Source organism: Eumetopias jubatus, unplaced genomic scaffold (genome assembly GCF_037043125.1).
Source record: "Eumetopias jubatus isolate StellerSeaLion01/CBP00866 unplaced genomic scaffold, mEumJub1_p1.0 scaffold_7, whole genome shotgun sequence".
Taxonomy (NCBI): Eukaryota; Metazoa; Chordata; class Mammalia; order Carnivora; family Otariidae; genus Eumetopias; species Eumetopias jubatus.
The window spans coordinates 106,069,768-106,082,785 of NW_028274813.1; the positions used below are offsets into that span (position 1 = coordinate 106,069,768).

Genomic DNA, 13,018 nt, shown 5'->3' on the forward strand with positions numbered 1-13,018 from the left:
CCACGCCAAACTTCTCATTTTACTGAGGAGAAAAGTGAGGCTCACAGAGAGGGAAGGACTTAGGACTTAGCTAGGGTCACCCAGGCAGAGGTCTGACCTGAAGCCAGCTTTCTTGTGTTTTATGGCACAGGACTTCCATTTCTTTGGAGCAGTAGGGAGCTTTGGGAAAACACAGTTCTGGGTTCTAATCCCAGATCTGCCCCTCGTTAGCTGGGCGAAGATCAGATGTTACTCCACTTCCTGAGCTTTGGTTTCTTTGTGACACACATGACCTCTCTAAGCGGCCAGCAGAAATGAGACTGTCTGTGTGGGGCTTCTGCGCATGGTGAGAGCAGGAATCTCCATTCACCTTCCTCCTCAGACCCTGTGGCCCCTCACGCTTCCTTCTCCTCTCCCACTGCTCACACTTGGGCCCCTTACCCCATCCATCACTGAGGAGGAGCCCCTAAGTTTTGGCTGTGGCCCTTGCCAGCAGACCTATGTGGCTGGGCCCACTTGCTCCCCCATCAGGCCCTGCCCATGTCCTTCTGGGCCCCCCTCACCTGCCCCAGGAGGCAGGAACCTCGGCCCACATCCTGTACTTTTGCTTTGCCCTCATGTTCTGTGCTGCTAGACTGCGCTGTATCCCTGTTCATCAGTGAGAAGTGTGTCCAGGGGACCCTGAGGTGGGAACTCTTCCCTGATGTACTTTTCAAGCCACACAGGGTTGGCCCTTCTGGAAATTTCTAATCCCAGTGCCCTAGTCTGACCTGTGGTCAGGAGTCTCTGCTCTAGGCCTAGCCTAAGAAGGAACCAGGAGGGTCAGGAACCTTTAGGTCATCGGCACAAAAGTCTATAGAACAACTTGGCCTATTTGTTTTGGTATAATGAGATCCATCTGCCTCTAAGATAACTCTAGTCCTGAACTCCTAAAGCAACTGAGAGGAGACAAAAGGAATGGAAGTCAGGAGATCTGGGATCAAGTCACAGCTCTGCCACGACCTCCCTGGGTCACCCAGAAGCAGTTTCCTTCCTCAGGACCTCAGTTTGCCCATCTGTAAAATGGAAGCAGACCCAACAATTTCTATGGTCCCTCCTAGTTCTTGATTCAGTGGTTTCAGGTTAAATCATGAGATCTCAGATTTGGTTCCAGGATCCCAGGCCATACTTTCTAATACTCTATTCCAGGAATTAGTGGCTCAATGAAAGATATGTGAAGAGATCTTCAAGAAAACAGCAATGTGAGATTCATATGACTCACAGCTGTGGAGGGCCAGCACTGAGCACTGTGGAAAATGCAGAGACCCTGGAACACCCAAGACGAGATAGTGTGGGCTGGGCCAGAGGCTTTATGCCAATCCAGAGCCAAGGAGCCCAGACACAGACAGTGGGGGGACCGCAGGCAGCCCAGCATGTTGGAGGAAAGACAGTGCCCAAGAATGCAGTGGGGAAAGGGGTTCAGGGCCTGATCTCGCTTTCAACCATCCTTGCAAACAGTCACCAGCACTGGGAGGTCTAATTCTGGTTATGGACTTCTTGCCTTTTCTACTGCTTCCCAAACTTTACCCCTAAATTAGCCCCACCCCCAGGGAGGTCTGGTGGCATAGCTCCAAAAGGTCCACCAAAGGCTCAAATAATCACATTTTTGGGATTTTTTTAAAGCATGCCAATTCTGCATTTAATTCTATAATCAATCTTTATTTGTTTTAATATAAGGAGCAATGTTTAAAATTACTTATCAGATAACTAATGTACCATTACATGGTGAAAAATTAAACTACACAGCTTCAAAAATCTTTAGCAAGTCTTTTCAACAAATGGTGCTCAGAAAATTTGATATCCATGTACAAAGAAACCTAAGTTGGACCCTTTCCTTATACCATATGCAAAAATTAACTCAAGATGGATCAAAACCTTACTGCAAGAGCTAGAATGATAACATTCTTAGACAAAACATAGAGGAAAAGCTTCATGACATTGGATTTGGCAATGATTTCTTGAATAGGACACTAATAGCACAGGCAACAAAAGAAAAAATAAATTGGACTTCATCAAAATTAGAAATTTTGTGCATGAAAGGACCCTAATTAACAGAGCAAAAAGGCAACCCATGGAACGAGAGAAAATGTTTTCAAATCATATATCCTATAAGGGATGAATATCCAGAATATATAAAGAACTCTTACAAGTCAACAACAAACAAACAACCCAATTAAAAAACAGGCAAAGGACTTGACTAGACATTTTCCCAAAGAAGATCTACAAATAGTCAACAAGCACATGAAAAGATGCTTGGCATCACTAATCAGGGAAATGCAAATCAAAACCGCAATGAGATACCAATTTACACCCACAGGGACTTTTTTTGTTGTTGTTTAATCAGGAAAAAAAAAAAAAACAGAAAATAACAAGTGTTGGCAAGGATGTAAAGAAAGTGGAACCCTTGGGCATTGCTGGTGGGAATGTAAAATGGTACAGATGCTGTGGAGTGAGGTATGATTCCTCAAAAAATTAAACATAGAATTGTCATATGATCCAGCAACCCACTTCTGGATCAGCAATCACAAAGAAGTGAAAGCAAAAAAGCTATCTGTAGGGCGCCTGGGTGGCTCAGTCGTTAAGCGTCTGCCTTCGGCTCAGGTTGTGATCCCAGAGTCCTGGGATCGAGCCCTGCATGGGGCTCCCTGCTCGGCGGGAAGCCTGCTTCTCCCTCTCCCACTCCCCCTGCTTGTGTTCCTGCTCTATGTCTCTCTCTGTCAAATAAATATATAAAATCTTTAAAAAAAAAAAAGCTATCTGTACACCTGTGTTCTAGCAGCATTACTCACCACAGTCAAAAGGTGAAAGCAACCCACGTGTCCACTGATGGATGAACAGATAAAATGAGGTATCTACAGACAATGGAATATTATCCAGCCTTATAAAGCAAAGAAGTTCTGACACATGCTACTGTATGGATGAACCCTGAAGACATTATGCTAAGTGAAATAAGCCAGCCACAGAAAGACAGATATTATATGAGCTACCTAGAATGAGCAAATTCTTAGAGACGGAAAATAGAATGTGGCTGCTATGGCTAAAGGGAGAGGAGAGTGGGAGCTAGTGTTTAACGGGTACAGAGCTTCATTTGGGGTAGATGAAAAAGTTCTGGAGATGGATAATAATGATGATTGCACAATAATGTGAATGTACTTAATGCCACAGACCTGTACATTTAAAAAATGGTTAAAATGAGGGGGGGGGTGCCTGGGTAGCTCAGTCAGTCAAGCATCTGCCTTTGGCTCAGGTCATGATCCCAGGGTCCTGGGCGGGCTCCCTGCTCAGCGGGGGGTCCGCCTCTCCCTCTGCCCCTCCTCCTCCCATGTGCGCACACGCTCTCTCTCAATAAATAAAATCGTTTTTAAAAAATAGTTAAAATAGGGTAAATTTTATGTTATGTATCTTTTATCACACACACACAACTCTAATAAGCCCATACCTTAGTTTGAAAAGCACTGACCTAAAGCATCCCAGGCTAGTTTGGGAGTATGGGCAGATTTCTGAGCTGGTAAATGTTTTATTTTAATCCGCAAGGATAACTGCAAGCCAAGTCAGCCAGGGGTCTCACACACCATTCAAGATAAGAACACATTTGATTTGGCAGGAGCTACTCTTGGTGGTGGCCCAATGCAGATCCCGCTGCCTTCATTACTCGGGGACTGCGGTCCTGCCTCGTGCCAGCACGGGGTGGCGGCGGCATCAGAAGTGAGACACGGAGTAGTGAGGGAGCGCTTACTGTCCTGCACTTGGTCTGTGCACATGGATGAAACACATTCAGTGGAATCTAAGAATGGGGGGGGGAAAGGTGGGGAGGTAGAGGGGAGGGCTTCTCTCTCACGTCTACCCCAGCCCAAAGCATCACGCTAGAGCCCCAAACCCAAACCACAAAGCACCACGGGATGGGAGGCTGCGAAGCAGGACCCAGGAAACACAATAATTAAATAGTACGATGAAGGCTTAAATTTCCAAGTTGATTCTTGGGTATCATTTGTAAACGTTAACAGGGCATATTTAATTTAGGAATTGGCTCACATCCTCCTCCTTAGAGCTGAAACCTCATAAATGGAATATACTGGAGCAGTGCCCAGTGTGGAAATAAAAGTTATGAATAATGTTTCTATCTCAATCATTGTCAGTGCTTTAATATTCCTAATTACTTTAAAAAGCTAGATATTCAATATAGGAAAACTTTTTTTCTTTTTATTTCCACTTGTGAGATTAGTGCAATTTAATAACAGCCACTCTGTCGTCTTTATTCGGTGTAAACTGACATTTCATCCTTCTACTCCTCATCATGATATGGGACGGAGGTTTATGACCAAGCATGCAGGCACTGCACTTCCCTGTATCAGTCCTTCTAACACCTCGGAATTATCCACAATAGCTCATGTGCCTGTTTGCCAGGCAAATCAGCATCACCTCTCTTTATGAAGCAGAAAGAATTTAGTCCAGGCCTTGAAGAAATGAGGCTATGGGGTTGTCAGTCTGGAAAAGAATGAAAATTCTCCCACCCCACCCCAGGACTAGATCTGTCCCCTTCACAACTGTCAAAGTCATAAATCCCTTGGCAGCCACGAAGGGCAGAGCAGGGCAGGCGGTAGGAATGATGGATCTTTATAAGCCTCCTTGCTTCTTCCAGGAACGTATCCTAGGAAGAAATCGGGACAAATGGGCAAAGATATATGCACGAGAAGAATCACTGTAGCATTTTTTTTTTTTTTTTTTTTGCACAGGGCCATAGTCCCTTGCCCACAATCCAAAAATCCCTAAAAAGCCCAAAAGAAAAATTGCTTTAAAGTTCAGCACCAAAATTCATTTAGAGGCCAGATCTTCATGGAACTGAGTCATGGTTATGCATTGCCTTGATGTCACTAGATGGAATTAGTCCTATTCAGAAATATTACTACGTCTCATCCCAGGGTGCTGCCCAGACCCCTCTGGGGGTATAGGTCATATACGTATTGTCACCACACACATTTCTAAACTCTGAAAAAAATTGAAATTCTGAAATCAACGAGCCCCAAGGACCCTGAATACAGGATGGTGGGGCCTTACAAAAGTGAAAACCCCCAAAACAACTTAAAAGCCCATCAACAAGAGACCGGTCAAATACCTCTGGTAATCCACAGAAGAAAACTCTATAAAGGTCTTAACAAATTTAAAGGGAGATTCGTGTTTATCGACAAAGATATCAGTGCATGACATAAAGTTAAAAAGCAAGTTACAGAACAGCACATAGACATGATCTCATTCATAAAAGTTGTATCTCTCATAAAAGACGTAGCTCTCAGTGCAAATATGTAGAGAAATGACAGGAAGGGCAACCACCCAAATGTGTGTGTGTGTGTGTGTGTGTGTTTCTAACCTTTTTGTAGGATTCTGGTGTAGTTTGGAGTTTCTTTTTAACACGAACAGGTGTGATTTTAGAATCAAAACAACAACAAAAATGATGCTTTTTTAAACGAAAATCCAAGCTTCCCTGCAAGGGGATCATATGTATAGACATGTACATGGGCAGCTCACATTCAGAAATCTCCAGAGGTACACACTGCATGGACCAGGACACCCATCCCCATGGGCACGGGCCCCAAAGACCCTAAGGCACACTCAAGCAGACAGCATCCAGCGGCACGCTAGCAAGCAGGCTCAAATTGCTTGGACTACCCCTGGTCACAGTTTGTGTCCTGTGGCTGATTCATCTACCTCCAGAATAGGATCTTGGGACCACATATTCCAAGCGGATTCTTCTTTCTCCTGTGAGCAAAAGTGTCTTCTCATCAAAGACCTATTTTAACCTTAGGCTGTATGAATAGAGGTTGAGCATCTAGAGGAAGAACGTGATCATTAAGAGGTTAGGTTTGGGACTCAGGTGTCTGCTTGGTGGACAGTCCCAGTTTCACCATTTACTAGCTTGTGTGTCTGTGCAAAGTTTGTTCTCATCTGTAAATGGGGCTAATAATTCCTATTCCACAGGGTTGTTGTGGAGATTAAGTGAGAAGGTAACTGGAGTGCCTAGCGCATCATAAAATTCAATAAACAGTATCTACTTCTATTATTATTTTTCCATACCAGCCTACAGTTGTGTGGTCAGACCTAGGAATGATAGTTTAAGAGGACTAAAGGCCACAGCCAACGGAGAGGAACCAGATGGGGAAGGCAGATCAGACCACATCAGGCAAGAAACAAAGGAGCTTAGAGAATAAAAACTTGGGGAAGGAAGTGATCGCTGTCTTCTAACACCCACAGGGCTGAGCCGTGGAAGGGGACCCCGGTTTCTTCTATGCAGCCCCAGTGGTTATTATCAACTACTCTTTGATGAACATCTTCCTGTACCCAATCCATGGCCTTGTCCACTGATCTCCTTGGGAGAAATTCCAGACATGGTGAGGAGAGTCATGGCGATCCATCAACCTGCTCTGGACTTTATCATGAGTAAGGACTAACTGGTGAATCCTTGAGACAGATTTCCACTTAATAGAAGGAGAAGCTTTCCAACAGTCAGGACATACTTTCACAAGAGGCAGTGAGCTCCTTGTGAATGGAGGGACTCACGCAGAAATGGGAAGGCTCTTGGTGACATCTAAGCTTTCGGTGCTCTGAATGATTTTGAATGGGAGAGTCTATGATAAATTCCTTTCATTCAAGGCTGGTTCCGGCAGAGGGTTGGAACCCATCTTTTGGGACTTCCTATGGGTTCAGTAGTACATGCCTTTGAGTCGACTTAGGGATGGTGGCTCTTCAGCCCACGAAAATGGATTTAATTCAGGAAACAGCTCACCACTGAGTCTGATGGCTGAATCAGGGGTGGGGGAAATTAGGCAGTCCCGTGTTATACTGGCAGCTAGCAAGGCCATTTCCCTGTTTGGTAAACTCACTCTAGGGGCAAGATTTACTCTAAACTGCCCAGTCCTTTTCAATCGAGTGCCACCTTCATTCCATTTCTTTCACAGAAGGGAAACCCTAAAAGACACAGACCATGTCAAAAAGACCCTCCAGGGCCCACCCCAGGCCTGGCACAGTCTAGCATAGAGTGAGCGCCACATGCACTTGCACTGATCGGTGGTTTATACGCACTCAGGGCCCCCGAGACTCAGGCTGTATTTCTCACCTCCAACAGGCTGCCCTTGACATTATAATCCAGCACGAAGCAAGCAGACCTGTCCCTGCAAGGCTCCCCTAATCCAAGTCAGTTCTCCGTCAAGCGCTCGTGGTGAGCAAAGTTACATAACACAAAACATGGACGGGAGGTGGGGGAGGACAAGCTCTTGAACATTCTAGCCCACATGTTTCCTGCAGTCCACAGAAAGACTGGTGCAACACATTCCCTTACCTCCCTAAAGTTTACTTTTCAATGTCTGGAGGAATCCCTGGCCTCGTTGCTCAGCGTGGCCCACCTCAAAGCAGTGAAACAGGTGGGAGACAGAGGCCACTGAGGCCCCAGTGCATTGAAGAGTTTCCTGAGTCCCCCAAAACAGATCCCAGACTCCCCGAGCCAAGATAACCTCCAGGCTCAAAACAAAACCACATCCAATAGACTTGCTGGGGGGTATGTTCTCATGTACTGGGTAGACAGGGAAGCTCCGGTCAAGGCCCTTGGGAAAAAGGACCGTAACTAGATGTTTCCACCCCAGCAGAGATAGCGGAAAAGGGTAAGAGCACCACACTAGACCACCATGGACCCACCATTCCCTTCTTCAACTTTTCATAACCATTACAGTTACACTGGGACTGGAAACAGAGAGGTGGTTCCCAAAGATGGGTAAATGCTGGGGGTTAGACCCCAATGGATCAGCTTAGATATGTTATCTACTCAAGTCACAATAAAAAAGACACTCTACCCCAGCTCAAAGCAGGAAGAAAACTGGGTTTCAACACTAATCAAAGCCTAACTGAAAATCCCATAAGACCATAATGTTGACCAACCATTGACTGCAAAATGTGCCAATGGGAAGAGGTTCATCTGTGAGCATTTAGGGGAAATGAGTCAGAAGAGCAGGAGTTGTTTTCATCTGGGTTCTTGGCAGAGAATTCCCTGAACAGCTGCTAGGTGCACCCCACCCTCTCGGTGGTCAGCCCCACGGCAGATGCAATGCCCCATACTGCAGGTGGTAGCAGTCTCTGGCCCTGTCCGTCGGTCCCAAGAGCATCTCAATTTCACTTTGACCCTTAAAAGACCGTATCTAGAAGTGTTTCATCAAGTCGGAGTTGTACAAATACTCCACAGTTCCCAACAAATGCAACGCACAACGCTCCTCCAGACCCCCCACAAACCATGACTCCCCATGTCCCTGGAGGCTTCCACCCCAAGTATCACCATGTAAATGCAGGGATGCCTCCTCCCAGATGTCCACACTGACCTGGGCTGCCCCAGGCCAACACAAAGAATTCAGACTGTACATGGCATGCCTCCCCCAAGCCACAGCCAAGGGACCTCCTGGCCCCCAAAGACCCCAGACTCACCGCTGGAACAGTCAGGCCCTCCCCAGCCAGGCTCACAGTGGCAGGTGTCCGGGGAAACGCAGCGGCCATGCACACACTCCTCCGTACACAGGGCTGCAGGGGGCCGGGAGAGAGGGAGGAAGCACAGGAACAGACAGTGAAAACCAACCATCTGGTCAAAGAGCATAAACCACTTTGTAATGATCCCCTGGGGCCCAGGGCTGCTCAGAATGCATCACTGGCTTTGGGGAAAATCAAGCTACTCCTGACCCGCATCATTTAATTAACTCTGAAATGAATCCAACGAGAGTGTGCTTCATCCCAGCCTCATTTCCTAAAAGGAAACCCAAGCCCGAGAAAGGGCAGCCTTAGCTTTTCAAGAACATTCTCTCCAAGATTTAACACTTGGAGACCCTCCACAAACCGGCCCTAAATCCACACTCCTGCTCTCTTTCCCATGAGCTCAGGAAGTGACCTGTCATGTCCATCCTTTGCTTTTCCCGGTTTCTTTCTACAAAGGCCCCGAAATTTATCAGGTTGCCTGCAAAGAACAGGTTCCTCTCCCGTTTCCCCCACCTTTCTGTTCTCCTCCCCAAATGCCCCTCTATTTTGGGGCTCTCAAATGTCAGCAAATCTGCAAAGTACACAAATGCTGAGGAAAAAGCAACAGCTAATTATAAGAAAGTAATTAAGAGAAACATCTATGATGATGATAATTGTAATTAGAAAGTGCCTGGCAATTTCTTATCACACAGTCAATGCTATAGCCTCCTGAGCCGGGAGGTAGCAGTGGCAAAGTTTCCATCTACTTCCTCCAGCTCCGAGAAGGCTTACTGGCAGCAGTTTGAGGAAGGGGGATTATTTCTCTCTTCCTTTGACATCTACACGTTCTCAAGGTCGTCCTCTACTCCTGAGAGATCTGCCCCACCATCTAATCAATCCATCACTGAAGGATTAGAGAAAACCCCCATTTTGCCACCCAGGCCAATTTTGTAAGCTCGGGAAATCAGCAGCTACCATCGACCCTGTCAATTTCTTAGACAGGATCTAGATGAAGGGGTTTCGGACAAGCAATGAGAGACCTTCTCTCCGCCTGGAACTGGCCTGGGTGGGGGAGAACAGGCGGCCCCTAGTCCTGAGTCCTGATGGACAACCACTGACTTCCAAACACCCACTCCACTCTTATGTTCACTGCCCGGTCTGAACGCCCATCTAGAGGCCACGGTCAGGTTAGACAACAAAGTCCATTTTATGGTTGGTGTGATGCTGACGCTGAAGCCATTGCCTTGGCTTTGCCCAAGCCCCCGTGCAAAGGCACCCAGAAGAGCCATTTCAAATGCCCCATTGGTCAGTGGTCCACAGTCAGCCTGCCCTCTCCAGGCCTCGCTGTGGTATATCAGGGGAGGGCCCCGACACCCATGTGCTTCACATTTGGACAGGTGGCTCTCAGGGAAGGTTCTGGTCTGTGAAATTTTCCACCGCCCTGGAGCTTCGGGGAGTGGCAGGGGGCCCACCATCTAACCCAGTTCTCGCTGGGGAACTGGGTTGGCTCCTGGTTCCGGTGACCAGCTCCACTGAGAACCACAGTGAGCTGCTCACTCAGCTGCTGGCAAGACCTCGTCTGACCATGCCTGCTTCCCGGGCTCTTCCTGCTCTGCTGGACATTCTAAACAAACTCAAACAGGTCAGTGTGCCCAGAACACACTGGACACGAGATGTCCATCCCCAGGCTCCCCATCAGAGGCCAGCACCTCAGCCCAGCCAGCTCCAAGCTCTGGCCTCAGCTGCTTCTTTCCCCCATCTGCATCCCCATAGGCTGAGGTCCCTGCATGGTCTACTGCCGGGTCGCTCCCATCAGCTTTTCAGATTGGCTCAAGACACCTCTGCTGCTTTCTCACGGCACAGAGCGACACCTTGATCCCCGGGGGCTCTGCTGGGGGGGCAGCGAGAGCAGACAGTGAACAATGAAGCTGCCAACTATCAGGGCTGGAAGAGACCGCAGAGAAAATCATGTCCAACCCCTTCATTTTATGCACGGAGAAACAGAGGCCCAAGTGTTTGTGACCTCGTGGACAGAGTGTGGTCTCCTGGCCAGGAGGGAAGGAGCTTGGGGATGAGCCTCCTGAAGGTAAAGGGAGGGAAGAGGTGCCCGAGACCACGGACCTTCAGCTCTCACCCACCTGGAAGTCTTCCCAGCCCCAACGGCTAGGGGAGCCAGCCCAGAAGGACAGAGAGTGGGTGACCCCCAGGAGGGTGAGAGCTAAGGGAAGAAGCCAGAGGAGCTGCTTCAACACACTGGGCGCCCTGCAGGGGGGCTGAGGGGGGCTCAGAACAGCTCAAGGGAGGAGGAAGGATGAAGTACCCTGCCAACCCTCGCCTCTCCCTGACCCTTCTCACCCTAGGGAGCTATTCACAGGCCTATCTCCTGCGCCCTCTCCCTAGCTGGAAGGGTGGGGCCTTCGGGTGCTCCAGGCAAGCTCCACACCACCTTTTCCCTTGGACTCTGCCCCAAACCCCAGGGATCCCCTAGGACAATCTGTCAAGCATGTCCCCCCAGCTCAGCCCTGTATCCAGCCTGCTGGCTCCCAGTGACCTGACGTGCGGAGACGAGCCATCCCACAAAACCTGGGCCTGGCTCCAGGGATGTTGTTGCTGTCCCCGTGGTCCATCCAGACCTTGTTATGCCCCTCCCCTCCTCATCGCCCTGGGACCATGCCTGGGCTCTCTGCTTGTCAAAACCTCAATCCATTCATATTTCATAGGTGGTGTTTAGACAGTGTTGTTTGAAGCAAGAAATATTGATAGCAAATATCTGAGGCTCAGATGGCCAGATTTGGCAACTGGGCCATCATGTGCTTATGGACCTGGTGGGGAGGGGGTAGGAGGCAGGTGCCGTGAGGGAAGTCTCCTGAGGAGGAATGGAGGGGAGACCCAAGCTTCTCCCTGGGGCTGGGGTTCCTGACTCCTACCCCAGACCCTGCACTAGCCCAGCAGTGGGCAGCCCCTCTGCAGAGGGCTGGGGTGTACAGGTCCCCTGAGTTCTTTCTGACCCCAGCCCCCCATGCCAGCTGACCCCCCGGGAAGGGCTGAATTAGGGTTCTGCCACCCTGGCCTCCCTTTTCTCCGGCTCCTGTAACTCTCAACAGGGGCATTTTGTTGAACCCCTCTTCCCACTGCTGTCCCCCAACTGCTGTTGGAGACATGCCCGCAGTGTGACTGAGTGCCAGCCACCTCCCTTCTCCCGGCCCCACTGAGAAATTTGAACCTCTGCTCTCTCAGCTTCCCACCACCTACCCTCCTGCCCAGTGCTGCTCCCAACATCCGGATGCTGGAGTTGTCTTTAGTGAGAAGGAGCACAGCAAAGTCTATACGAGAAAGCCGGGTCTAGACCCAGAGATGCCACTTAGTAGCTCTAGACCTCAGGCAAGTTCACACCATCTCCATGTCAGTCCCCATCTGTTCACTGGGGGACAGTGACAGGACGGGCCTCAGGCTGTGTGTGAGGATTATAGGAGTTGACAAAGCACCCAGAGCGGTGCCTGGGGTCTACTAGGCTGAGTCTTGCTATTGTTATTTAGTAGGGTGTCCTCGGACTCAAGGCGGGGGCCTCCGCACACTAGCTGTCTCCCTCTCTCCTTCACTGAGGCCCTAGACACCTGGATACATGGGGCGGGCTGTAGGGATCTGCGGATAAACCCTGGTCAGGGATGGTATGCTGGAGGGTGGCCCCATCTCCAGCCCTGCGGGGGAAGCCAGGGTGGGAGACAAGGTGATGACCTGAGTCTAAATTCCGTATGTGTCGATGACAATTACAGGACAATAAGCAAATTATCTAACCTCTCGTGCCTCAGTTTCTTCATCTGTAAAATGGGGACAATAATAGTACCTAACTCATGGGTTGTTGCAAAGATTTAATGAAATACAGGTAAAATGCTAAGGCCAGTGCCTGGCATACAGTAAGTACTCAGTAAGCATGAGCTGCCCTGATTATCTGCACGCACACACACATACACGTACACACATACACATGCGTGCCCCATGTGGTCTGGACTTGATGTCTAAGCCAGCTGACAGCTGCTACCACGTATCACTGCTTCCTGTACATTACCATTTTCTGAGCACCTACTACGTGCCAGGCCTCGGAACTTCCAACACATGCTGTCTCCACCTCTGTCACAGGCCATCCCAGTACACCTTGATGGAGTTAGCAACGTCAGCACCTGTCTCTCCTTTGTGAATCTCTGGAGTTTGGGAGGGACAGAGGCCACTTCCTACTCACCCTTTTAAAGCTCTCATGCTGCCTGAAACAAAGCAGCTGTCTCAGTGTTGGTGGATCCCAAGGAGAGAGTCATCTCCTTCAGGAGAGAGCCCCCTGAACACATGCAGGGAGGGCCTGGCTGTCTCCCCCGAGCTCAGCTTCAGAGCTCAGTCACAGAGAAGTCACCGAATCTCGCGGCCCTGCGCACTGGCTTCAGGCTGTTTCTGGCCATGGGGGACCGGGGTGGCTAGGGATCTTGAGCAACGGTGCTGTGGGATTTCAGAAGAAGCCCAGCTACAGGCG

General features: G+C 49.0%; 1 protein-coding gene across 2 annotated transcripts in view; it reads right to left on the bottom strand.

Moving 5' to 3' along the window:
- The window catches only part of MEGF11 (multiple EGF like domains 11), a 222,125-nt gene that overhangs the window by 165,648 nt on the left and 43,459 nt on the right, over positions 1-13,018 (bottom strand). For both annotated transcript variants that reach the window (XM_028100027.2, XM_088024869.1), the window contains exon 4: positions 8,479-8,571. In XM_028100027.2, coding sequence (XP_027955828.1) covers positions 8,479-8,571 — 93 coding nt within the window. The remainder of the gene's footprint in view (positions 1-8,478; positions 8,572-13,018) is intronic.